The 25672-nt window shown below is 38.3% G+C and overlaps 1 protein-coding gene across 1 annotated transcript; it reads left to right on the top strand.

Annotated features, from left to right (window-relative positions):
- Window positions 1–1901: 1901 nt before the first annotated feature.
- mao (monoamine oxidase) lies at window positions 1902–25183 on the top strand. The gene is made up of 15 exons (XM_079464733.1): window positions 1902–2108; window positions 10627–10721; window positions 11343–11480; window positions 19350–19454; window positions 19665–19756; window positions 19834–19975; window positions 21419–21568; window positions 22953–23112; window positions 23190–23286; window positions 23384–23437; window positions 23544–23601; window positions 23775–23872; window positions 23955–24066; window positions 24600–24662; window positions 24776–25183. The coding sequence occupies exons 1-15, from the start codon at window positions 2060–2062 to the stop codon at window positions 24941–24943; spliced, it is 1581 nt and encodes a 526-aa protein (XP_079320859.1). The 5' UTR covers window positions 1902–2059; the 3' UTR covers window positions 24944–25183.
- Window positions 25184–25672: the final 489 nt, after the last annotated feature.

The raw sequence follows: 25672 nt of genomic DNA on the forward strand, positions 1-25672 counted from the left end.
TCCAATGTGTCTGTACGACGTCAATACGATGTTTTTACTGCCAGGCATCCTTTATGAAAAAACTGTTGTTTCAAAAAGAAGATACAAATAATGATCTTAAAAACAAGCAAAGCATTTGTATCTCAAACACACATGCTGTAAAGAATTCTTATTTCCTTATGTTTGCCTTGGTGCGAAACAATTACTATCCTTTAAATCACTGATATGATCAATATGTAAATATGATCAAAGGTAATTGACTGACCATTTGGAACATTTTTAACATTTTAACATGTTTTTCACTCGGGTTTTCATTTTAACTTATGTAGCAACAACGCCCTCTTGTGGTTTTAGCATAAAGGTAACTCAGTTTCTGGCCTGCGCTTACACTCAAGACAAGAAGAGCACAAATTCTCTCCGTGACCTATGTCTTTGAAAGAGAGTCTTTCTAAACACAAAAGAAAATATTTTAAAAGCATTCAGCGACCAACGGCTTTCACAATCAAAATGTGACAGAAAAATCATTTGATGCCATACAATATCTAAAATCTACAAGATGTTCTCTGCTGTTATGTTCACTTTAGGTGTTGTTAAAGGGAAAGTCAGCAAATGCCATGGTTCTCGCTTCTCAGTTCTGATTACAATTCACCAAAGCCATCAAAAGTACTTTAGGGTATGTAGCGTTATGATTCTTTTTATATGTTATGTTATGTTTATATGTTAAATGTGGAGCTTGACAGACTGTTTGTAACCTTTTTCAACGGTACATTATTTCTGTGCATGTAATCGAAATGAATCTGACCGCAGAGGTGAGATGTAAGATTGTTTTATTCTTCGTAAGGGTCTTGTATGGATTGTCCCCCTCCCCTAAAGAGGCCACAGAGATGTGCTTGCTTTCAGTCTTGGTAACTTACTTATCTAAATTAGATCAACAGTGGATTTGGATTAGTGGTATGCTCATTATACAATATAAAATTGTTTTGAAAAAACAAGGTTAAATGCGTAAGTGATATATTTTTGTGGATGTTTTGCTTGATGGCAATCTTGCAATCAAGAATGACTGAATTTTTCCTTTTAAAAAAGCCCCAAAAACTTGTACGGCCCTAACCAGTATCATTGACCCTTTATGTTCTCATCTGAATGGGAGTATATGCTTGTTGAACAGTTTATCTAAGCACACATTTCAAGGGGGCTTTCGAGATAAAGAATAAAATCCAGCTATTCTCCAAACCAGTGGTTTTCTCTCCAGGGTCGTAGGAAAAAGAGTGAAATATGCTATATGTTTATATTGGTAAACAAATATATATATATATATATATATATATATATATAAAAAGCACATACCAATTCTGTCCACTAGATGGCAGCAAATTCAGATACAGGGGCCACTGATATATATATATATATATATATATATATATATACACACTAAAATATATGTGTGAGCATTAGGTAACAATACATGAAATGCCTTTTATTTTATATTAGAAAAGCACAAGACGTTATGATAATACATTCTACTTTTGATTGAACGAGTGGATGTGAGAAACTGCACAAAAAAGTAAAGAATAAACTAAAGCAAAACTGCTATCAAGCGTTTTCGCGAGACAGAATGTTGCATTTAGTTTTTATAATTATGAAATAATATTTATTTAATGAAACATACCCTAAATAAAAGTAAGCCTATAACATTGTCACAACTACTGCATTGCCTGTATTATCCTCTACAATAATATCCTCCACCCTCATTGACACTTGATATTATATTGTTATTTTTAGCATTAATATACGTATATACGAAATATCACATCACAGCAATTTCATATGTTGCACATACTGTATAGTCTTATTTGCACGACGTTGTACAGGAGCCTATAGAGGGAAGCTTCGGGTTATTTACCCCAGTCCTCTTCAGTTGTGTCATTCCCAATGACAGGAGTCGGGGGGTGGGGCTGAAAGCGCTGCTCTTAACACAGATGCGGAGCGGCTCTTCTGCTCTGAGCGCCACACGGAGAGACGGAAAGAGAGAGAGAGAGAGAGAGAGAGAGAGAGAGAGAGAGAGAGAGAGAGCAACAGCACCATGACCGCGAGCACACACGACGTGATTGTGATTGGCGGAGGCATCTCAGGTTAGTGTGATTAAAATAATGCATAAAACCTTCACATAATCTCACATTTAACGCACTTTCATATAAACTTTATATCACCGTACGTTAGCTAGTGGGCGTGTTATAGCCTACTAATTTCATAGTTATTATAATCGCTATTGAGTTACTTAACCCGACTCGTCGATTTCTACAGAAGGTGTGTGTTTAACACGACAGTCTTCGGTTCGTTTTGTCAGAGTTTCAATTAATTTCCTCGTGATGTCACCTGAGCGCTTTCTTACACTTCCGTGAAATGCTTATTTCATATTCATAACGGCGGATGTGGAGACCGTTAGGCTAAGTGTGTTTCTGACATAAATGATGCACGGCTAGTGCGCGGACGCGTCTAGCGTCGTGTGCGTCCCTGTTATTTCTATTCGAGTATCTGGACGTAAGTGGTTTTGTTTATTTGTGTTCATTGAGTTTGTTTTGTTGCTTCTGGAGTCGTGTGCAGTCTGAACAGTTGAACTGTATCGCGTGAGTCCTGTAAATAGACTTGCTTGTTTGATGCAACAGGTCGAGGCTTACTAGACTACTACACAGGACAACTAAACGTTAGACTGTATCATCAATAGTGGGATTTGAAGGGGTCTGACACACTGTTTACACTACAGCCTGGGTAGGAATTCAATCCATTGCCGTGCTCTTATAACCCAAGGTTAAAGCTTTCAATAAAATTTACTGAGCATATTTATTATCCTGGTGTCAAGCAGAGTTCATACACTTTGACCATCAACCATATATAAACCTTAAAACCACTGCTTCCGTGTAAAAGGTGATTTTGTACTACAATGATACAGTCCCGATTTGAAATATAACGTGCATCATGCATTGTGTGACCTATTTCCACTGTAGAAAACATACTGTAATATAATGCCCCTACGATTTTGACTTGACAGGAAATTCCATCCTGGCCCTGTCATGTAAACGGACTGTATATGCATCATGATATACATGAGAGGGAGTAACCCGCTTACCTGTGTAAGAGCAGAATTCGTGGAAAAACAATCATCCAGAAAACAGAGTCAAGATGTCTTGCTCCCACAGATAATATTTAGTCTGATGTTTTATATTGTTATTTATAAGTGAATAAGAGGTCTTTATCTGGCCGATCTTTAAATGTGGATAAAGAGGTTAGCAGATTGCTAGTCCATGTCTTTAACTCGATGCCCATGTAGACAACTGATTATTCAAACCTGTTATAAAATACCACATAATAATGTGTTTTAATATCCAAAATGCGAATGGTGTTATCGTTCACCATTATATAACAAGAGCACACATGATTTCCCAATGACCGGTCTCACCCAACTCAGACCTATAAAACCATTTATCAACACAAGAGCTTTGATTTCCTGCCAAGGTTCTACAAGAGTCCATGCTGTAGTTTCACCTTTGAACCCTTTGTAACTCTACATGTATGCAATGCATGCAGTATTTATGTATTTCATGCGTAATAGCATGGAGCAAGCCTCCAATTTTATGTATTTATTATCTCCTAGAGATAATAAATGCATCATTGATCAGAGAGGTCAAAACAAGCAATGCAATTCCTGCAATGACACACAGATGTGATTGACAAAAATACATACTGTATATGATACCCAGCATTGCACCGGCACAGACTTAGGATATCATTTTACCCAGTTTTGTGTCACGTACACTTGTTGAATATGTGGATGTTTTTCACCTGTTGAACTTGGAAGAAAATCAAAGTATATATTGCTTGGTAAAGAATAAATGCAATGTTGTTTCTTGGCTGAAGCTGAATATCCAGTAAATTCAATTACTGTTTGTGAGGTGCTCTGGGAGGCGGCACTTTGGCAGAGGTGGTAAACAGCAGTGACAACTCATTTTAATGTGCTCAGGGATTCAAGAACACAGCAAAGTGTATTTGTGTCTGCTGTTAGGGTGCCTCGGGGGCTGTGCTTGGCATATAGAAGTGACAATTGTAATGTCATTCACCTAACCAGCAGAAATCTTACTCTTTGGACTTATTGATCTACTGTATGTGTCACGATTGTCAGCTGGAGTGCCCATGAACTCCAGTAGAGGGCACTCCACTCAGGACTACATTTCCCAGAATCCCATGCTAACCGCCACCAGGTGTCTCATATCACAGACAATCACCACCAGATGATTCCCATTACCACTCCCCTATATATACTGTGTTTGGACTCTCAATCTTGGCGAAGTCTTGTGTCATGAACTGCTCCGAGACTTAGGGTGAGATCCAAATGCAGCTTTACTCTCAGAATGGTCAAACAGGCAGAGGTCATACAACAGCGACAAGGATAACATAGACAGGCAGAATCAAGGTCATCAACAAGGCAGAGGGTCAAAAGGCAGGCGGCAAGGAGTCAAAGGAACAGGAGTAGACACAGGTAATAGACAGGTAAACAGATGATATAAACGCTCAGAAATGTCAGACAGGCTAAACAAGACTTCGCCAAGATTGAGAGTCCAAACACAGTATATATAGGGGAGTGGTAATGGGAATCATCTGGTGGTGATTGTCTGTGATATGAGACACCTGGTGGCGGTTAGCATGGGATTCTGGGAAATGTAGTCCTGAGTGGAGTGCCCTCTACTGGAGTTCATGGGCACTCCAGCTGACAATAGTGACAGTATGGCAGTAACAAACAAAAATACACAAATAGTAAATTTGTCATTTTTTACGCTGCTAGTAACATCGAACATGTTTTCAGACATCCCCCTTCCTTCTGTCCACCATTGTTCTGCATATTGAACCAAGAAAATATTTTCACATTGAAGAAATCAACTCTAAATATACATTTAGGTATATTTTTAGCGATAGCATTAAAATCAGAAACAGACTGACAATTGAAAGAATGAGACATATTTCCGCATTACAAAAACATCTGGCAGAGTTGTTTTAGAGCTTTAGCGTATGTTAACAACAGCACTCATGGGGTGCAGAAGTGGAAGGCAGGAATTCCATATTTAATTGTCGAGGCTTGCTGTTGACACTTGACATTTCCTGGTGAGTGTCATGCTCTTGCTAAGAACTTTGACATTCCGGCTTTGGAAAGCAGCCAGGAAACGCAGGTTGACGGAGACACAGATGTGTGGGGTTAGAAAGTGACACTTTAAAATATCAATTTTTCTGAATATTGGGGAAACTTGTTTATCAACATGGTTTTCTTTTGTGTTTATGGCGGATTTGCAAAGACAACTCTAACGTCTTATATTCATCCTTTTTATGCTTTATGTACTCTTTGCTTGTTTGTTATGTTTTGAGGAAAATGTAAGTTGTGCAAAACTTGCCACGAACAAAGCTTAGCAAGTCAGAAGAGCTCACCGCCATGTCTTCACGATTCATTATACCTCAGCCACTCCTCTATTTGTCTTTGCGATTTTTTTTTATCCGCTTTCATTGTCGGCCAAGTCTGATTGCCTAGAGAAGCAATAGCACACATGGACAAACATTTATTGAGAAAAGGGACCTCTGGACACTGTCAATTGCAGATCACTGCATGTGTGAACACAATTCAACTAAAGGAAACAATGTAAATTCATCACATAAGGAAAACAGCTGTGAATTATTGACAATTAATCCCAACCACAATTGAAAACATTGCTTTTAGCAAACAGCATAAGTAAAATGAAAAGCAAACCAAGATCTAGGTCAACACTGAATAGTACGTCTCCATGATGAGTTTATATAAAGCCAGAATAAAAACTCTGGGTCTGAACTCTATAATGCTGTGTCCTCTTAGCTGATGTAAACAAAAGTAATTGACCTGTTTTCCTCCGGTGAGCTGTGGCTGAGTCTCCAGCTTGACTGACTTTGTGCAATTTAACATAATACTGCTCTGTTCCTCTCTAAGGAAAACAAGTCTCAAGTCATTGGGGTTGCCAGGAGAACATGGCATGTCACTGATCTCTCTGTAATTGCTTTTCAACAGTGTGTCCAAATGTCAATAGCCATCTTTCCACTATCGAGCCAGAAGCGGGCATGTGTTGCAAGGCCAGTCGTGTTTCCACAGTCACTTGATCGTGCCGAGCCGGGACTTACTCAGTGCAAGGGTTTTTTGGCCTGACAAAAACCTGGGGCCAAAGTGAAAACTGAAAACTAAAAACTAAAACCGGAAGTGCTGCTCGACCAGTGTTTGCATCTCGTGAAGTGGTCTATTGTATATGGTATATTGTACACTATACATACATATCTGGCACCTTCAAATTTATTTTCAGTGTTTCTAAATGTGCAAATTATAGATTAGATGTGTTTTCAAATAAAGTCATCATTTTTGTCAAATGTGATACGTTACTCTTGCAGAATCAACAACAGAGTAAACGTCATGTCAGATCCATGTGTTTCATGTGGAGAAAGGGCATGGCATTGTTTTGGTTCATCCCCCTCACCTGTCCACCCAGTTCCCCATTAGTGTTTATCCCTGTCACCTGCCCGTCTCTATCCCCGTGAAATCTCCCCTGGTTTGTGTTTCATATTAATAGTCTCTGTATTCCTTGCCCCATGTCGGTTCATTCCTTCCCGTATCACGTCTAGGTGTTTTCCTGCCCGTTTGTCTAACCCGTGGATTACCCATTTTGATTACTCTGTTCCCTTCGTGTGTTGGACTTGTCAGTTATCTTTACCTTGGACCTTGTTTTATTCCCCTCGAGGAAGTTTTTTTAGTTTTGATTCTTGTTTTTGTTCGTTGTGTTTTCCCCGTTGTGAGTGTTTGTTTTGTTTATTAAAGTTTTGTGGTTGTGTAAAGTCTGCCTGCGCTTGGGTTCTGTCCTCAACCGTGACAGTAATTTCCATTTAATGCTTTTGTGTCTTTAATGACTATATAAAACCCTGTTGTAGGACAAATCGTGTAGGACAAATGATAAATGAGTCGCTTGCCAAAACTGACAGATTAACATTTTAATTAAGAAATTCCCAGAGGGACGAAGGGCAGACTTAAAGGTGGCCACTGCTCGGTGGCTGGTAATGTGGTATAAAAATGTGATTTGCAATTACGATCAGAGCAGACAGAAGTCCCCTTCTAAATGTGATTCTTTTTGCCCTGTAGTGTTAGGTTTTATCAGGGTTGTTATGTGTGTGTGAACAAAGCAGTTGGGTATGGATTGTAATTGATAATCGGGCAGATTAGTCATCCAAATTTATTTTAGATATCTGAGGCTATTTTATAAAAGGCATATCTCCAGTTCAGTATAAAACGGAGGATTGAACACTTGTTGAATTTTTCTACTAAAAACACTTTGTCTTAATGTGGTGGTCTCAAAATCACAACTCTTTAATATTGCACAATTTATACATGCCGCAAATGTTTTTTGCAATAGTAGAGGCGTGTGTTCTTTAGAATCTTACAGAACAAACAAGCGTGCTGAATTGGTATGTTGTGGTTAACTCTCTTTACCTTTATTTTTATGTCTTTTGTAAACCCTAACCTTGTTATGTCTTGTCAATTACAGCAAGAGTGCACAGCAGATATTGTTTCCAGAGGTAATTGCTATAAATTTACCTTTGCCAAGCGACTGCATCTCTACATGTGTTGTTGCCACGGAAACTCCATCCATCCTCTGACTCCCTTTTCCCAATAAATGGGCCCCTGAAAATTCACTGATCAAGAACTGAGGTGTAATATTCAGAAAAAATAAGCTTGATGATGATCATATTCTAGGAAAATTTATTACAAAAAGAAGGCAAAATGGTAGTAATAACAGCCAAAGTCACCACAAAATGCAAGTGAATGGCTGTCAGTCACTAAAATTTGGTCCACTGTAACCTCTTTTAAGTGGCCCTAAAATGGTGTTTCACACAGTCTGAATCGTCTTCTCATGCTTGACATGGTCAACTTGTCAAAAAACGAGTTGGACGTATGATGTAATATTTCTGTGCTCGATACACTCCCCCAATGTTGGTTTTCGCAACAGGTTTCGTAAAGTTTTTTTTCGAACTTGAAAAATTGTTAAGTAACAACTTTTCTTAGTCGCTTATTGGACAATTCTCCCGTAAAAGCATGCGGCACGCCCAAGCATCAACCAAGGAGAGTAGGAGAAGGAGCATGCGCACAAGTCACTTTCACTTGTGTGCAGGAGAGAGAGAGTGAACTTTGTTCTTGAAGTTCAGCTGTGTTTGTCTGTTTACTGCATTTGGGTGATGAAGGATATATAAACGGGGGATGTAATGCTGGATTTGGAGATGATTTGAAACTGATTGATGCAGCGGTGTTCCCCGCCCTAAACGATGCCGGACATGAACCAAACGCAGTAAGTGAAACTGTCTGTTTTGTTGGCAATCTCTGCGCACATGCTAAATAGGTAAACCAGAGGCCAAAAAAGGCATTCCCACATTCCCACACTTTGATCTATTGGAATTTTCGTCTACGAAGGTTTGACCTTTTCTTGTTGCATTTCATTGGGTTTCATCATGTGGCTCAACACTGTGGTGGATGTTATTCTGCTGAAAGCTTAAAACTGAACTCAAATATTTATTCAGTGTTAAAAAACAGAATTAGCTCTGCTAAAACCAAGATGTTTATCTTGAAACAACGAGTGGATACTTCGTTACATCAGTGTTATTTTTGTCATTGATAGACTACTGTATAGTCTCGAAATGCCAAGAAACAGCTAATTCCAGCAGTTGTTGGTTTTTGCTGGATCAGTGTGTTACCCTACTGTTTAGATTAGGACAGAGTGGAATAACAGTTATGTTTCCAGCATTCAAAATCCATTTTTAGAATGTCTTAAATGCTGCCAAAATAGTTGTTAGGACAGTGTAAACCAGCCTTTACCAGACTGTTAAAACATTCCAAGAGCTGACAAACACGAAACATGTTTCAACTGATCCAACATACTGGCATTTGTTGGGGCAGCGTAAAGCTAGGTTTATAAATTTAAATATTTGTTATGTGATTTTACACAGGGTAAAGCCAGGTTAATGAGCTTGACTATTTCTGAGCCTGTGTGTTTGGGTAGCAGTATCGTGATTCAAAGGATGATCTTTTAAGCTTATTTGGCTTAGAGAATTTTAAAAAGATTGCGGCTCTGAGTTAATTGTCAAGATTGTTAGCTGCTGTGTCAATGTGTTTCCGTGTATTTTTTATTTAAAATATTTTTGCTCTTACCTTTTTCTGTTTTGGAAAGAGTAATTCCAACTTTGATTTTCTTACATCAATGAATTATTGATTCACTAAGAAGTTGTTGTATAGTCTTTCTCTGTGTGTGTGCTGTATTTGTCGTGCACAGTGAGCTTCGTTTTTGTATTCCTCACCATCTGTGTTTATGCGGGTTTGCTTGGCAGTCGAACAATTGAGTTAGTGTTGTCTCTGAATGAGTGTCAAAGACCGACTACATTTTGTCTCTGCCAAGTTGCTGAAAACTTTTCAATGTCACGAGGGAAGAAAATCGAAGCTTGCGAGTGTGCTTCCTCAAACATGGCAGATAAGGTCACCGTTCTCCCAAGAGGCCTATTTATGGTCGAAAAATGCATTAAATTCAGTCGAGCAGTTAGAAACAATATGAAACTTCACGTGTGAATAGATCAAACTATTTTATTGTGAGCTGGGTGACTCGGAGCTTTGAAATCTCAGTGTATTTATCCTTGATATAGCATCAGATATGGCAGTATGCAGACTCGTGTGAAATATGAGATTGTATTGAATTGGTCCAGGGAACAATTCCATCCTCCATCTCTTTGGGATAACACTTGAATGCGACCTACTCATGCCACCTGGTTAAATAATCAGGTTTCACTGCATCACATATGACTGTAAGCTCATTTGTGCTGTTCTTAGAGCTTTCTATTCAGTTTTCTTCTGGCTTTATTTAGAAGATAATAATTTCAAACCAGATATGAGAGCTCACAGCTGTGGGCACTCGGCAGGTTTTGTGACCACAAACCTTCAATAATTTATTTGAGGTTGTATGTGTGCTTCTTTTGTTAACATGATATGGTAAATTATATGGTATTGTTTATTATAGTTGCAGAAACCTAAAGATGGTTTGGATATTTTACTGGGTGAGCTGTTTTTCTAGACACCACAAGGCCAGTTTGTGACGTTATATAAGCTTCCAAGGTCATGTTTTGGCCTAGATGTCCTATAACTTTGTCTGTTTGGTCATGTATCCTGACCACACTGAGCAACTGAGATCAACAGTTTTCATGAATTTAGGGCAGGGCTGTCCGTTTGATAGTTTCAGTGAACTGAAGAAGTGTAAATTCAAAAATATTTATATACAATCCTAAAATCATCTCCATATCTGTATGAAAGCTTTGTGTGTAGTCTGCAACTGTTCACATTAGAGAAGTCCTAGTTTTGGTTTTGAATGTGGTAAAAACTCATGACATCGTTAGAAATTCATAAGACCAGTTTCACGTCCTCTGTGAAGAGAGGAAATGTTTGTGTGTTGAGACACCCATGTAAAGTCTTTCTAAACCCATCTTTCTGTCTAGCAAAATCATACCCCATGTATTACAGCTCAGCTCAGAGCCCAGTTTCATCCTTTCTACTTTCCCACCTGACAGGTTTGAGTGCCGCCAAGCTCTTGCTGGAAAGTGGATTAAACCCTGTGGTCCTGGAAGCCAGAAACCGTGTTGGTGGAAGAACCTTCACTGTTCAGGTAAAAAAAGCCCTGTTTACACCTGCTAATAAATCCACAAGTCACATCAGGTGACATTTCAGGTGACGCTAATGCTGGTTTCCATGTTAACTTTACTTGCTCATGTGATCTGTGTTATCACATATTAAAAAAACTGGGGTCTACTGACTGTTGTCTCGATTTTAGGATGCTTAGACGGAAGGGAATCTGCTGTCTTAAAGGAACAGTTCACCTAAAAATAACAATGTAGTCATCATCTACTTACCCAGTTGTTGTTCCAAACCTATATAATTATTTTTCCATTGTGCTGAACCTAAAGAAAGATATTTGGATTGGTTTGTAACCAAACAATTCTGGGGCACTCTTGACTACCATAGTAGAAAGAAAAACTACTATGGTAGTCAAAGGTGCCCCAGAACTGATTGATTCCTCACATTCTTAAAAATATCTTCTTTTGTGTTCAACAGAACCAAGAAATTAGCCTTGCAACTAATTCTGAGTGAATTTTTATTTTTGGGTGAACTGTCCCTTTAATACAAATATGCTTCCACAATCTAATTTGAGTTCCTTTTTGATTTTATTGTTAAAAGTTTATCTAAGTTCAAATGCTTGAAATGACACCTTACAAATTTATTTTTTTAGAACAAGGAGACCAAATGGGTGGATCTGGGAGGAGCATACATCGGTCCCACTCAAAACCGAATCCTGAGGCTAGCCAAACAGTACGGAGTAAAGACATACAAAGTCAATGAAGAAGAGTCTCTGGTTCACTATGTGAAGGTAAACCATAGTGAAAGTCTACACACACACCATCACTGACATACTGAAGGAACCGGAAAAAAATTCAAACAGGACCCATCTCCCTTCCACAAAACCCATCCCTACTCAGAGCTCTAGGGCAAAGCTTGCGCTGATAATTCAGTTTCTTGTTCATGCACACTCATGTCTTAATGCACAGGAAAGCCGGGCCTGGCACGCGCAAGCGAAGAGGCTTGAATACTGAGTCCCTCCTTCGCATTAGTGTGCTGAGCTTGAGCCTGTAGATGCTAATCGCTGCCTGAAGGAAGCCTGTAATATGGTTTCAGCTGCTCAGAGTGGGTAAGAAGGGCAGAACTCAAGACATCAGACACCCCCCTCCTATATCCAATTTTAGTGGACGCATCGCTGCCCTTGGCACATGCACGCTGCATGAGGTTATTAGATTTGGCTATAGTGTCTCTTCTGCTTCCACCTGCTATTACAAGCATAAATCACAGGCTACTTAGTATTGAGCTTTCTTATTGCACAGAAAACTCTTGTGTGATACCGCTTTCTGTGGTCGTAGACCTAAGGGAAAAAACATGATGAATTATCGAGCTGAGATCAATGAGCAGATACGCATAGATGGTGTGCGCAGAGATAAAGGTCAGGATGAAGATGCAGTGGGGTTTTCAGTGTAGATTATGTCAGATGTCAGGATGGACTCTGAATTCAGTTGCCATGGAAAGGGCCCTGTGGCATGTTTTCCATAATCCCACACCAGAATAATTACCCATCTAACGTTACAATGTTAGTGTCAATGATAATTACAGAAAAATACTAAGAGATTGCAACATAGCATGCTTTGCAGTTGTTTTCAATCTTAACATCATAAAGTGATAGTTCACCCAAAATGAAAATTTCTTCATGTACAATTATTGGTTCTGTTGAACACAAAAGACGATATTTTGAAGAATGTGGGGAATCAATCAGTTCTGGGGCACTATTGACTACCACAGTAGTTTTTTTCTGTACTGTGGAAGTCAGCAGTGCACCAGAATTGTTTGTTTACAAGCATTTTTTTTTCTAGTGTTTTACAGATGATGACAGAATTTCATTTTTGGGTGAACTGTCCCTTTAAATCTCTTAAACATAACATTTTGATAATGTTTGATTCATGTAAAAGAACAACACTATCAAGCCATACGATTTCTTTGTGTAAAAAACATACAGTAAGCATGAACAGGTGCAGTATGTTGTTTAAATTAGGTTCCTGTAAAAGCAGACAGAATCAATGCTGTACATAAGAAAACAATCGGCCGTCGTTCAGGCAGTTTGATGGATCAATAACTATAAATTACTGTCAAGCCAAACCCTAACAGGTTTCGTCAGAATACACCCAGAGGCATAAATGCAGAGATATAGCAGATAAATGTAAATATGTAAGACTGTGCACATCACATTTGTCCGATATGATTTTCAAGGCTTCATTTCTGAATAATTCCAGATGTCTGTAGATGACATTTATAGGCATGTTGGTAGTACGTTAAATAAGGTTTACTTAAAGGGATAGTTCACCCCAAAATAAAAATTATGTCATCACTTATTCACCCTAATTGCATATAAAATATGACTTTAGAAACTGTATATGACTTTAGAAACATATATTGAGAAATGTCTGTGTGTCCATACAATGGAAGTCAATGGGGGCCATTGTTGTTTGCTTACCAGTCTACTTAAAAATGTTAGTGTTCTGCAGAAGAAAGTCAGTCAAACAGAATTTTTGACATGAGGGTGAGTAAATGATGACAAAATTTTGATTTTAGGTTGGACTGTCCGAATAATAGACACATTTTTTTGCAATCCTGCTTTAATGGGCTAGTGTCATTTCATTGGAACAAACTTCCTTCCATGTAACTGTAAACGACACGCGTTTACTTATTGGTGCCACGTCACACTGCCACCTTTCGGTTTTATTGTTTTTTGTATGTGTTGTGTTTTTTTAGTGTGTCTTTTTAATGATTAATGAAATTTGTGTTTACCCGTGTGTGTGTGTTTCTCAATGGTCTATCTGCTCTGAAGGAGCTGCCCTCTTTCTCCTCGTGCCATTATCTTCTGATCGTAGCATCCCTTTGGGTAACCATGGCAGCATTCCTCATCAAACGACAATCGCTATTGCATTGAGGGGACACTCTATCTTTCTCTCTGTCTGTCTCCAACGTTTTCTGGCTTTGTCATTGGGAACTGGGGCGTTTCCTTTTCGTCTCAGAACCAGGCAGCTTTTCCGGTTGAGCTAAGAGAATGTTGAGTCAGAGGGCTTCACGTTTATTGTCCTTCTTTCTACAAGCCAGCATGTTCCAGTTAATTGTGAGGGTGGGCAGTATGATTATGTTCGGTATAATCACAATATGATGAAACCAGAGATGGGGACTCGAGTCACATGACTTGACTCGAGTCGGACTTAAGTGGCAAATCTTAGGCCTTGAGACTTGCTTGACAAATATTAATAAAAGACTTGGCACTACAAGGCACTTGAATATTATTGAAAAAATATAAAAAGCCTTTATTTCATCATGGCTTTAATATTTAAAAAGCAGGTGACACACACAAGTTCTGCTCACCTACGGGTTGCAGCTTATGAGCCTTCTTCAGGGTGTGAGCAACCTGGTCACGCTGTAAGTTACAGGACAAGCAGGAGACATCAGTTTCATCTAATAAAAAGAGAACGTATCTCACCCATTATTATATTCCTTGATTTGTATATCTCTGTTCATTTATGATTTTGTTGATTGTCAATTTTGATTTGTATTTAGTTATTTATTTTCTATTTAATTCTATTTCGGGTGAGATTTGTTTTCTTTGTATTAGCTGTACCTTAATACTTTTCATGCTTTTATGTTGGCCTAATTTCAGTTACAATTACATTTTAGGCTATGTCATTTAAATTTTACTTATGTTTAAGTTTTAGATTTTTATTGTATTAACAACTCAGCTGTATGTGGACACCTTTTGAGTAGAAATGCATATAATATTTTTGTTGCAAATAAAACATAAATAGTTCATAACTTCTGTGGTTTTAACTTATTTTAATATATGTATTTAGTTAAATCAACAAACATTTGTATGACTTGCCAGTGACTTGCTTGACCAAAGCTATGACTTGACTTGAATTGCTTGACATAAAGCAGTGATTTTTGAAATTGGACTTGAAGGTTAAAGTCCCCATGAACCGGAATTTACAGTTCCTTTGACAGATTTCCGAGTGAAATGGAATTTCTAATGAGAAAAATATATCGTTGGGCTTGTGATCAGAAGGGTGCCAGCAGGTCATGACTGAAGTGCCCTTGAGCAAGGCACCTTACCCCTGATTGCTCTGCAGTAATGTGCCACTGTAAAAAAACTACTTGTAAGTCGCTTTGGATAAAAGCGTCTGCCAAATGAATAAATGTAAGGGGAGGAGTTAACTGATGCTCCGCCCAAGCTGTCTAACATACGTCATAAACTGGATAGTCATTACAGGAAGTTAGTGCATTTCCAGATTTTAACGTAAGATTATAGGGGCACGTGCATTTTAAAAAGAGAATGACCCACATTGATAAACTATTTACAATAAACGCTGCAATATTTCATGAAGACATTTTTTGTCATTTTAAATTTCACTGGGACTTTAAGACTTGAGAGTTACAGTACTTGTGACTTGCACATGTGTGACTTACTCCCACCTCTGGATGAAACTGTGGAATGAATATGGCAGTCAGGACTGCTCTATAGTTTTGAAGCAGCAATGCTTTAATACGGTCAGTCAGAGTATGCAAACTATGTATTTTGTCTCGATCAAGAACATTTATTTTGTTCAAATTAACAGTTATCATTGAGAATTTGTACAGTAACTAACTATTGATCAATTTTGCTATTAGTTGTGCCACTCTGACACCAAATTATTGCAGTTCCTTTGAGAATAGATATACATAAATACATTCTAACTTAAGTACACTGTGAAAAAATGTCATGTTATTTCACACCCGACATGTAAATCTGCAGTCTGTCTGTGTAATTTGACATTTTTACTGCATTTCAGAAATGATGAAAAAATAATGTCAAAAAAACAGTTTTTACAGTGTAAGAATAGTGTATTAGGATTCTTACATTGCACAATTATTATTTGTTTGCATTTGATGTACTTTATCTAGTCCATTATCATTGTTGCATCAAACATCTGAACATTAGGGTATACTATTAAGAAGTCGTATTAGTGAGCAGCATTAACAATAAGTTTGATCTTTTGTCAAAGTGTTATGGCGTGGATTATTGCATGCATAGAAATGTATTACTTAAATATTACAACACAGACGTGTTCAGGCATGCTGAGTACTTGAGGGCTTCAAAGGGAAACAATCATTGTTGGTAACTTTTCTTTTAGTTGACATCATGCCAAAAACTGCAAACCTGACTACGTGAGAATGTCGTGTTTTTAATGACCTTTGGAGTTAACTTTGAACTTATCTGAAGATTTTACGTTGTGTGTAGTATTGTGAGAGGCACCAATAAGCATTTTATCTTACACTCACGTAGCCAGTGGCATCTGTGTCCGCACACCATTGGCTGAGGGTTTTATGACTGCTTTTACAGTATCACCTGTTACCCAGTATTCATGTGTTGGCCTGGGCCCAGTATTAGCCAATAAAGGGCCTTACAATGAGCAGGCCATTTTATAATTAAGGTAAGCATGCAGCCAAGGCGCCGGTGTAATCAGCTTTTCTATAGCTGTAATCCTAAAGGCCAGACCCAGTTTCCTCTGCCTCGCTTTGTAACATATATACAACTGATCCTTCAGGCAGCTTTAGCATATAGCATTATGATTGTGTTCCAACTGTGATGCAAATAGAATGGCAAAATAATTTACTCACGCCCCTAAAGTCATATCAATGGATGAGAGGTTGACATGACAGACAATGCTACAAAAGATGCTCCTTCATTGGTCAGTTTATGAATGGCTTCGATATTATATAGTGATGTCTGCAGATTAAGATTTTTTATCAGAATATATTTTTATAAAATGACACCGTCATGTGTTATGATTTCTGTAAAATGTATTCTGTTACCTAATAGGTTGCATGGAAACATTATTTATTTTTGATTGAACAGAATGTGTTCTTTGTTCATTGAGACGTGATGGACATCAGTGTGTGGATATAGAGCATTGTGAGGTTAGCAGTAGTGTTGAGGCTTATGTTTGCTCTGCCTAAAAAGGATATCACACGAGATGCACTCCATCTCTCCACCTCACTTCCGTCACCATGGGAACAGACCTGTTGCTGGACGGTGAGCGATCCAATGTCCTCTGTTGCATCGGTCTGGCTGTCTCACAGATGATATGGAAATGTCATCATGGTTCTTTATCCTTCATGTTTTGTTGAGGTAGTCTTATACCTTGTACATTTGGGGTCCCAGAGATCCCAGGGACGTGTGTGTTAAAATAATCTTATTTTACCTTCAAAATCTTTTAATATGTTACCGGTTTAAAAAGTCCTTGACTTTTAACAAACAAGTAAATATCAATTTAGCGTTACTCCTTTATTACAGTGTAGACAAACAGTAGCCTATTCAGAAATGGCAGGCATGCGTTGTAGTTGCATTAGTCAACTTGATACCTGCAAAAAACATTGTCAACAAAAGAAGATTGTAATATAAAATCTGAATAAATAGCAGCAGTAGTGCACAGTTTATCTATGATCTGTGCACGACACACAGAATGGAATCATGTTCAAATTTATCAGAACTCTTTGAGATGCGATCCGTATAATTTGCCTCTCTATCGCCATCTCTGTTCGATCACAAAATAGCATGTTCCTTGACATACTTTATCTGTGTTTTGAAAAACAATTGACATTTCCTGCTTAATCTGACACACAGCTAAAGTTGTGTAAAGCTAATGTTGTTACCTGTGGTAAGGTAAGATGACAGTTTTGTTGAAATAGTGTTATTAATCATTTCTCACAAGATTAGGAAAAGTTGTAAAGTATTGACCTGATTCTTCAGGAATAGTATTAGGAATAGGAATAGTATTTATCTTTATGTATGTATTTCTTATTGTCATTATGGACTTGTGGTTTCTTAGGCCCAAAAACAGAACACCGCGGTTATGTACTGTAGCTAAACATGTACAGCAGGGTCTTGTTTTCCTGTAGACTTAGTCGGAGATCTCAGTGAGAAATACAGATGGCAAAGTCACGTCGAAAGCTCATAAATATGACAACATTTCACATCAGGGATTTCACACAGAGTTCGACCGTTTGCCAGAGAGGCATTATAGGATGACAGATGACATCCACTGAGAACTGCTGACAGTTTATAGTGCTTTGCCATTTGAATAAGTGTTTTCAGCAATTTAACTGTCCAACAAATAGCATCTGGTTCTGTAGGAAAACCTCTCGTTCCACTCAGACGTATTCCGTGAGCGATAAATTACAGGGTTTTTCAAAGTAGTGTATTGAAAATGTTGTGACACGACAAATTGATTTGTCTCTGGCAGGAAGCTCATATATGACTATAGCGTATATATATTTATTACATATGTTGACATATATGTATATGATTCTACTTCCATTATTTGTTAAAGATGTACAGTATGTATATAGTGTGCAAACATAAAAGGGAAAATGTAACCTTATATATAGACTATAGGCTAAATATATAGGCTCTATATGAAGAGTGAGGTTCCAAAATGAGATCACTCCGTTTTTTTTTTTAATGTTTTTAAATGTTTTTTATTGTGCCTTCCAATTAATATCAATCAAACTGCAGTTGTTTGTCTTTGATTTAAGCCATAATAGCTCAAAAATACAGCTAACTAACACAATCAGACCATGATAACATAATAAAAAAACATGATTTTTGACGGAGTTGGAACCAAGCTCTTCATATATTAAAATGTATTTATTGTATAAACCCCTTGAGATGCATCCATACCGTATACGAGATAACATTTCAATCTTAAAGATTACAAACTTGAATCTGAAGTTGAAGTCTCTCATATTCCTCACCTACAGTATATAAAAGGTGTGTTATATTTTAAAATATATGATCCACATATAAATGTGTCGTATGTAGCCAAACGTTTCCATGTTTTGACGTGTAACTCTGCACATGCTTTAGTAGGTGACAGGTGTTTGATCGATTCAGCAGTTCTGACCAGGTTGCTTCATTCTGTAACCTTTCCTACACTAAGACTGTCACTCTGGACTCTTCTTTATCAGAGACTTCATTTTCATGAGCGCAATCAGTAATGGCTTCATGTTGACATGCAGCGCACCGTCCTTTATCTGTGGTCAAACATTAATCAATCTGTGTTCATTTGGGAGCCCCACAGCAACAGAGCAATCCAGGGATATAGTCATGTCTGCTATATTTACCCCATTGGCCTGCCCCGCTGAGTATTATCATACTGGCTAAGCATTTCCACCACAGCTTGTGTCATATAGCAGCTCCGTGCCAAAGACTAATATTGTCATTATGTGTGATTATCATTTTTATGCTTTCATGTATTTGTATATTTATAGATATTCGATCATTATTCCATATGACACCCAAAATGAGCTCACGTCTCCCGTCCTGGTCTTAATGAAGAAGACATTATATAATAAAATCCAAGTTGGATTTGATAAGGTCGACTTGTTTCTGATCTCTCGGTTGTATTAGCACGACTGTGAACAGAAGCCCTGCATGAACTGATTTGAGGCCAAGCCAAGCGAAATGTAGTTACGTATATTTTAGGCAGCGAAAAGTGTTTTCCATTCCAAATTAATTACTTGTATAATGGTCATGATGGCTATGATGAAGACATTATGTCATCGCAATGACAAAACATAAGAATGACACTTTTATTCATTATTTCATTATCGTGTTTCCAAGGGGAAATCGTATCCATTCAAAGGGTCTTTCCCTCCCGTGTGGAACCCACTGGCCTACCTAGACTACAACAATCTATGGAGAACAATGGACAAGATGGGAATGGAGGTACAGGACCTTGTCATATTCATAATGAAACTTCAGTAATTCCATTATACAATAGATTAATAGCTGTTCGAACTGATCTCGTTTGGTCTACCAATCTAGCCTGTGTGCTAGAAAGCTCTTCGTAAGCTAGTAGACCAGCTAGACTAGCATAAACCGGATATGACCGGGAAACCATCTGTTAACAAAACTGTCCTGATTTTTGCCTTTTAGATTCCAAGGGAAGCTCCATGGAGAGCCCCTCATGCTGAAGAATGGGATAAGATGACAATGCATCAGCTGTTCGACAAGATTTGCTGGACCAAGTACGGGGACAGAACCCACTCAATGTAAAATATTGCTGATGGTGTATTGGCTGTTGATGGTATATATGCTTTAACAGGGCAGCTCGTAACTTCGCTACTTTGTTTGTCAATGTGAACGTGACCTCCGAGCCCCACGAGGTGTCTGCTCTCTGGTTCCTGTGGTACGTCAAGCAGTGTGGTGGGACTATGAGAATCTTCTCCACCACCAATGGAGGCCAGGTAAAACGTCTGTCCATCCATCTATCTAACTGCCGATCTATCTATCTACATCTGCACATGCACATTTCTGTGTCTGTAGAAATAGCAGTATGTTAAGAGGTGCAGTGTCAGGCACGTTATTTCAACTGGTTATTTCTCAGAGTTAATTATATAGGAAGTCAACTCCGAAAGCAGCACGCTGACACGTTTACACAGTAGTGTTCATGTGTGTGTCTCCTTGAGTTTTTCACTGCACCAGCGTTCGTGTTTACAGTATAATCAACATCTGTGAGAGATGTGGTGCATAACCTCCGAGCACCATCATTTTTCTAGGAAGCCAGAAAAGCAGGAAGACGAAACAGGAAAGCAGGTGTTTGTTACAGGGATAGAAAGCACTAGAAATAGAAAACTAGTTGATTCAAATGTTCCTGCCAACTGCAGCAGATCTTTAGTTACCCACAGCTGTCCTAATGGGCCATTTCGAAAAAGAAAGAAAAGATTTTCTGTAGGAGAAAGAGAGATGGTTTCATGTCATGGAAATGGAGCAAAGGGTAGATTGGGTTAAAGTAATAGTTCCCTAAAATAGGATTTTTTTTATAAATGTATTCATTCACGTGGTTCCAAATCAGGTTATTTGTTCTCTGTATGGAAATAAAAATACAGTAATAAACATAAAATACCATATCTTTGTATACTGATCATACACACATTTAAGCCATTTCCAATGTAGCTCTTAAATCTCATTAATGCTTCACCATGTTAAAATGTTGCTTGTCACGTCAGGTCTGACGTCACAGATAAATGCTCATTGAAAGAGTATGTCCATTACATAACCCCTAATGGTGATTTGTTTTAAACATTGTACAAAACATTTGGTTCAAAAATATTTGTGAATCTTTTTAAAGTTTCTTTATATATGATAAATTCTTCTAGTGTAAGAAATGACTCAGGTTGACTTGTGCAGTCTTTATCGATTCCTACAACCCCAAACTGATTATATAACCTACCGAAATAGTCACTGGCCACTATGTTTGCATCACATTTTTAGTTGGTCATCCAAGGTTTTTTGGTAGCACGTGTCATCTGATGGTGCCTATAAATTGAAATGTGAAGTATTTAGTTTGTGACACTTTGATAAGTGTTGCATTATTTATCGAAGACTTTGAGATATGGGACAGACACTTGAGGCCTTTTCATCTTTTGTGTCATGTATCTGTCCTAACTGAAATGTGATTTTCACCCAAATGTATCACGATTCTGTGAGATACAGAGACACCTGGTGGTAAATGATTGAGTTGCAGTCTGATAAGTAATGCTCACTTAGATAATGTGCTCCCGCTCTTTACAGCTCATAATAAATGGAACAGAATAATAAATTGAGGCTGCTGAAATAAAATGGCATGCATGACCAATAAAAAGGTGTGACATTCATTTGGTGAGTCTGGAGTTTGTGTCTTATGACAGGAACGCAAGTTTGCCGGCGGCTCTAGTCAGATCAGTGAGGCTATGGCCAGAGAGCTGGGTGACCATGTGAAGCTGGAGAGAGCCGTCTACAGCATTGACCAGACTGGAGACCTGGTGGTGGTCAAGACAGTCAATGAGGAGATATATAAGGTGAGAAGATGCACAAAACTACATTTAGAGAAGTGAACATGGAAAGGAGCTGAGCCAATATCATAAAATCCTTGTAGAGAATTTTGTTATTGGTTAATGTGAAATATTTTGTTGACTTGCAATATTTAATAGCTCATTAAGGCTTACCTTGAAGTTCAAAACGAACATGCACGTTGGTTTAATCCTATCAATTATAAATTAAATATTAGATTATTACGTATTAAACTTGTCGATGAAGTTAAAACTTACTAGCAGTGTTTCATCAATTTTAGCAGTTGGTACCCAGAATAAAAGGAATTTTGCGAAAGACCAATCAAATTCAAGTATTCGAGAGCAGTGGTTCTCAACCTGGGGGCCGTGGTCCCCTGGGGGACCCCAAGATGGATCCTGGGAGACCACAGATTTTGTGTTATTTTATGAAATATTGAAAATGATACATTTTATGCAATTAAACATCAGAAAAATAGGACCACCAACAAGAAATGTTGACATACAACAAATATTGTATAACAGAATTTGTTTTTGGTTTAATGAAAACTGTAAAGTTTAAGATTCTATGTTTTTATTTGGGGGCCCGCAAAGCGATGCACTCACACAAAGGGGACATTACAACGAAAAAGTTTGAGAATCACTGTTCTAGAGAGTTTGTAATAGGGTAAATGATAAACAATATGCCGGGTTGTCTAATAACCTTGCATGTTTTTCAGCGATTTTTCGTCCAGTCGCAATCTAAAAAAATTGTTTTCTTTTATTTTGCGTTAAACTTTGTATATGGTCATTACAAGAAAATAGAATGTCAAGTCGAGAGGATTGCATTCTGGGATGTGGTATCAGCACAGCAGTAGGTCAACTGTAAATTGCATGGACGTACGTAAAATGTGCATTCAGGCGAGATAGTAAAAGTTGTGGCTTAGTTCAGAATCTGCTGGTTTTATTGAAATCTAATGCTCAAGCAACTTATTTGATGCATAAAATTAGAACATATCATTGTATATGTGTAAGCTTGGTGGATTGTTATCAGTAAGCGGGTCTTCATCCCGCTACCCTGGCCGCATCCTCTTTCCTGTGCTGAAAGCTTATTGAAGACTTCTGTCGAGCCGCTTAACCTGCTGAGGTGAAGACACTAGAATAGCACTATTCTACAATCCATTTCTACATCTAAACTCCCACCATTTATATCACAATGTACATAAAAGCACAATCCAATATTTGTTCAAATGGTCACATTTTAACAAGTGCTGCCATATTGCTCCAATTATTACATTAGGACAGAATATAAATAATTCCTAACTGACGCTTTTCTGATGAACTTTGAGCTTATACAGTGTTTATAAAATAAACTTTGTTTGTAGTTTTAACCATCTGCTCTTGTCGTTCCTTGTAGGCCAAATATGTCATACTTGCCATACCACCGGGACTGAACCTGAAGATCCATTTTAACCCTGAACTGCCCCCTCTGAGGAATCAGCTCATTCATCGAGTTCCCATGGGATCCGTTATCAAATGTATGGTGTACTACAAAGAGAACTTCTGGAGGAAAAAGGGTTTGTGCCTGTTCACGTTCTGTTATATTTTAAAGGGTTCACAGCATTGTCTTGAGATAGGCGGTTTTATTGTATAGGATACTGCGGCAGCATGGTGATCGAGGAGGAGGACGTACCTATAGGTCTCACGCTGGATGACACTAAGCCCGATGGCTCCGTGCCTGCTATAATGGGGTACATTCAACTTTGATTTTAATCGTTGGATGAAAGTAAGCAACTAAATAAGCCGGCTGAACTACTTGATGATGAGAGAATGCTTTTTTGTTTACAGTTTTATTCTAGCACGAAAATCCAGGAAGCTGGCAGGTCTGACGAAGGAGGAGAGGTACAGTAGATGTTTCCTCTTCTTCGTATTGGTAAAATACGTGTGTAGCTTAAGATGAAAATGTTGTGCCTGGCTTGTAATGAATGTGTCTTGTCGACGGTTTTAGAAAGAGAAGCATCTGTGAGATTTATTCTCGTGTGCTCGGCTCAGAGGAGGCGCTTCATGTGAGTCTCCATCACTGAAAATGAATGTTTACTACTTGATGTTTCTATCAATGCTTTTAGCGATGATTTATTTATTCGGATAAAATTGCATTGCACTCTTCACTGTTTATCCCAATTGAGTTTGGCACAAAATTTGTCAAGATTATTTCTTTATGGGGGGTTCTCTTCTTCAGCCTGTGCACTACGAGGAGAAGAACTGGTGTGAGGAGGAGTATTCTGGCGGCTGCTACACCGCTTACTTTCCTCCTGGTATCATGACCCAGTTTGGCAGGTCAGCTGATCCTGGATATAGCATAACTAGATAAGAGCATTGTGGACTTTCATAAATGGTTATGGTTGGTTTTTCATTCCAGGGTCTTGCGGGAGCCTGTAGGCAAACTTTACTTTGCTGGAACTGAGACAGCCACCGAGTGGAGCGGTTACATGGAGGGAGCTGTACAGGCGGGAGAGAGAGCGTCTAGAGAGGTGTGTGCTGGAATTTATTGATTTATTTCAGTTTTTCAGTTGCTTTGGTCCATTTCTTAAATCATCCTTAAAATGTACACATGAACCTATGTGCATCGTGCATCATGTCAAAATACCTGCCTGGTGCAGACGCGTCGAAAGGGTTTATGATAAAAGAGACGCGTCAAGACACTCACTTAACATGAAATGAAAAAAAAATGTATACTAACCCTCTTCTCTCAACAGGTATTGGTCTAGCTTTTGTTGAAACTAGTAACTTTGTATTAGCACCTATTGTACTATTGCTCTTTGTATGCCATATCGCTATTTGCTCCCCGAACTCTTTGTAAGTCGCTTTGGATAAAAGCGTCTGCTAAATGACTAAATGTTAACACTTAACTCATTAGACTAAGCGAGAATCTTAATTTGTTCCACGGCTTTACTGTATGTACATTCTTTTTTTATGTTCTATCCATTCATTTTACTTCGTCTCATTTGATTATATCACCATTTAAGGGAACTCTTTTAAAATATTTTTTGCTTCCTCCTTCCAGATTTTGTGTGCAATGGGAAAACTCCCCGCAAGTCAGATTTGGCAGTCAGAGCCTGAATCAATGGTATGAATTTGAAATGCTTTTGTGGTCCTAAAAAGAGTTTTCACGAAAGTGCTTGAACACACCAAGCATGTTTAAAGTCTTGAATAATTTGTGCTCTGAAACCCCGCCTTTAGGATATTCCAGCCCGGCCGTTTGTCACCACTTTCTGGGAGAGAAACTTGCCATCCGTTGGGGGTCTCTTCAAGTTTATGAGCATGTCCTCTTTCCTGGCTCTCGCCACAGCAGCGGGAGTCGTAGCCTACAAGAAGGGGCTACTCCCACGCTGCCCAATCCACTCATAGCCTATTGTATGTGACCTGGCCTTTCATGATTGTGACATTCGACCAATCACCTAATCACAGCCATGACACTGCCAGGGTACGTGGTCGAGTTATTTCTCTCCGTAATTGTTAGAAGTTAACCACATGAAGTGATGTTTTTTGGGAAAATGAGAGGCTACTAATCGTTCACGTTGGGTCGACGTTGTCAAGGAGTATACAAACTGCCCACATTCAAAGAAATAAAGAATAACAGCAACATTACACAGCTGTTCACTGTGTGTGTGTGTGTGTGTGTGTGTGTGTGTGTGGTTGTGTATTTCATCGCTCTTATGGATTACCTCAGCTAATTTCAGGTGCTGTTCTCAGGAACCCCACATCTTATAACTAAAATATTAACATAACAGTACAGAAATTTGCAGTGCATTTCATTCTGCTCTGTTACAGAGACACAGAAGAGGTTTTAGCTTCAGGACAATTCACAATTTCCTTCATATAAGAGAAGTAGAGTCTAATAATATGTCATTTACTTTTTAACAATGCAAACTACAGTGTTGGGTGTAACCACTAACCAAGTAAGTAGTTACTGTAATTTAATTACTTTTCTCCTGTAAAAAGTTAAGAAAGGGATTTCTTGTGCTTTAACGTATCCTACTCACACTTGTACTACTTTGGTCAGTTAATAAGAATACTTTATGTAGTTTTATATTATTTATTTGAATGAATCAAAAGAGCGGTTTCAATCACAACTAA

The sequence above is a fragment of the Barbatula barbatula genome (genome assembly GCF_947034865.1).
Source record: "Barbatula barbatula genome assembly, chromosome: 9".
Lineage (NCBI taxonomy): Eukaryota > Metazoa > Chordata > Actinopteri > Cypriniformes > Nemacheilidae > Barbatula > Barbatula barbatula.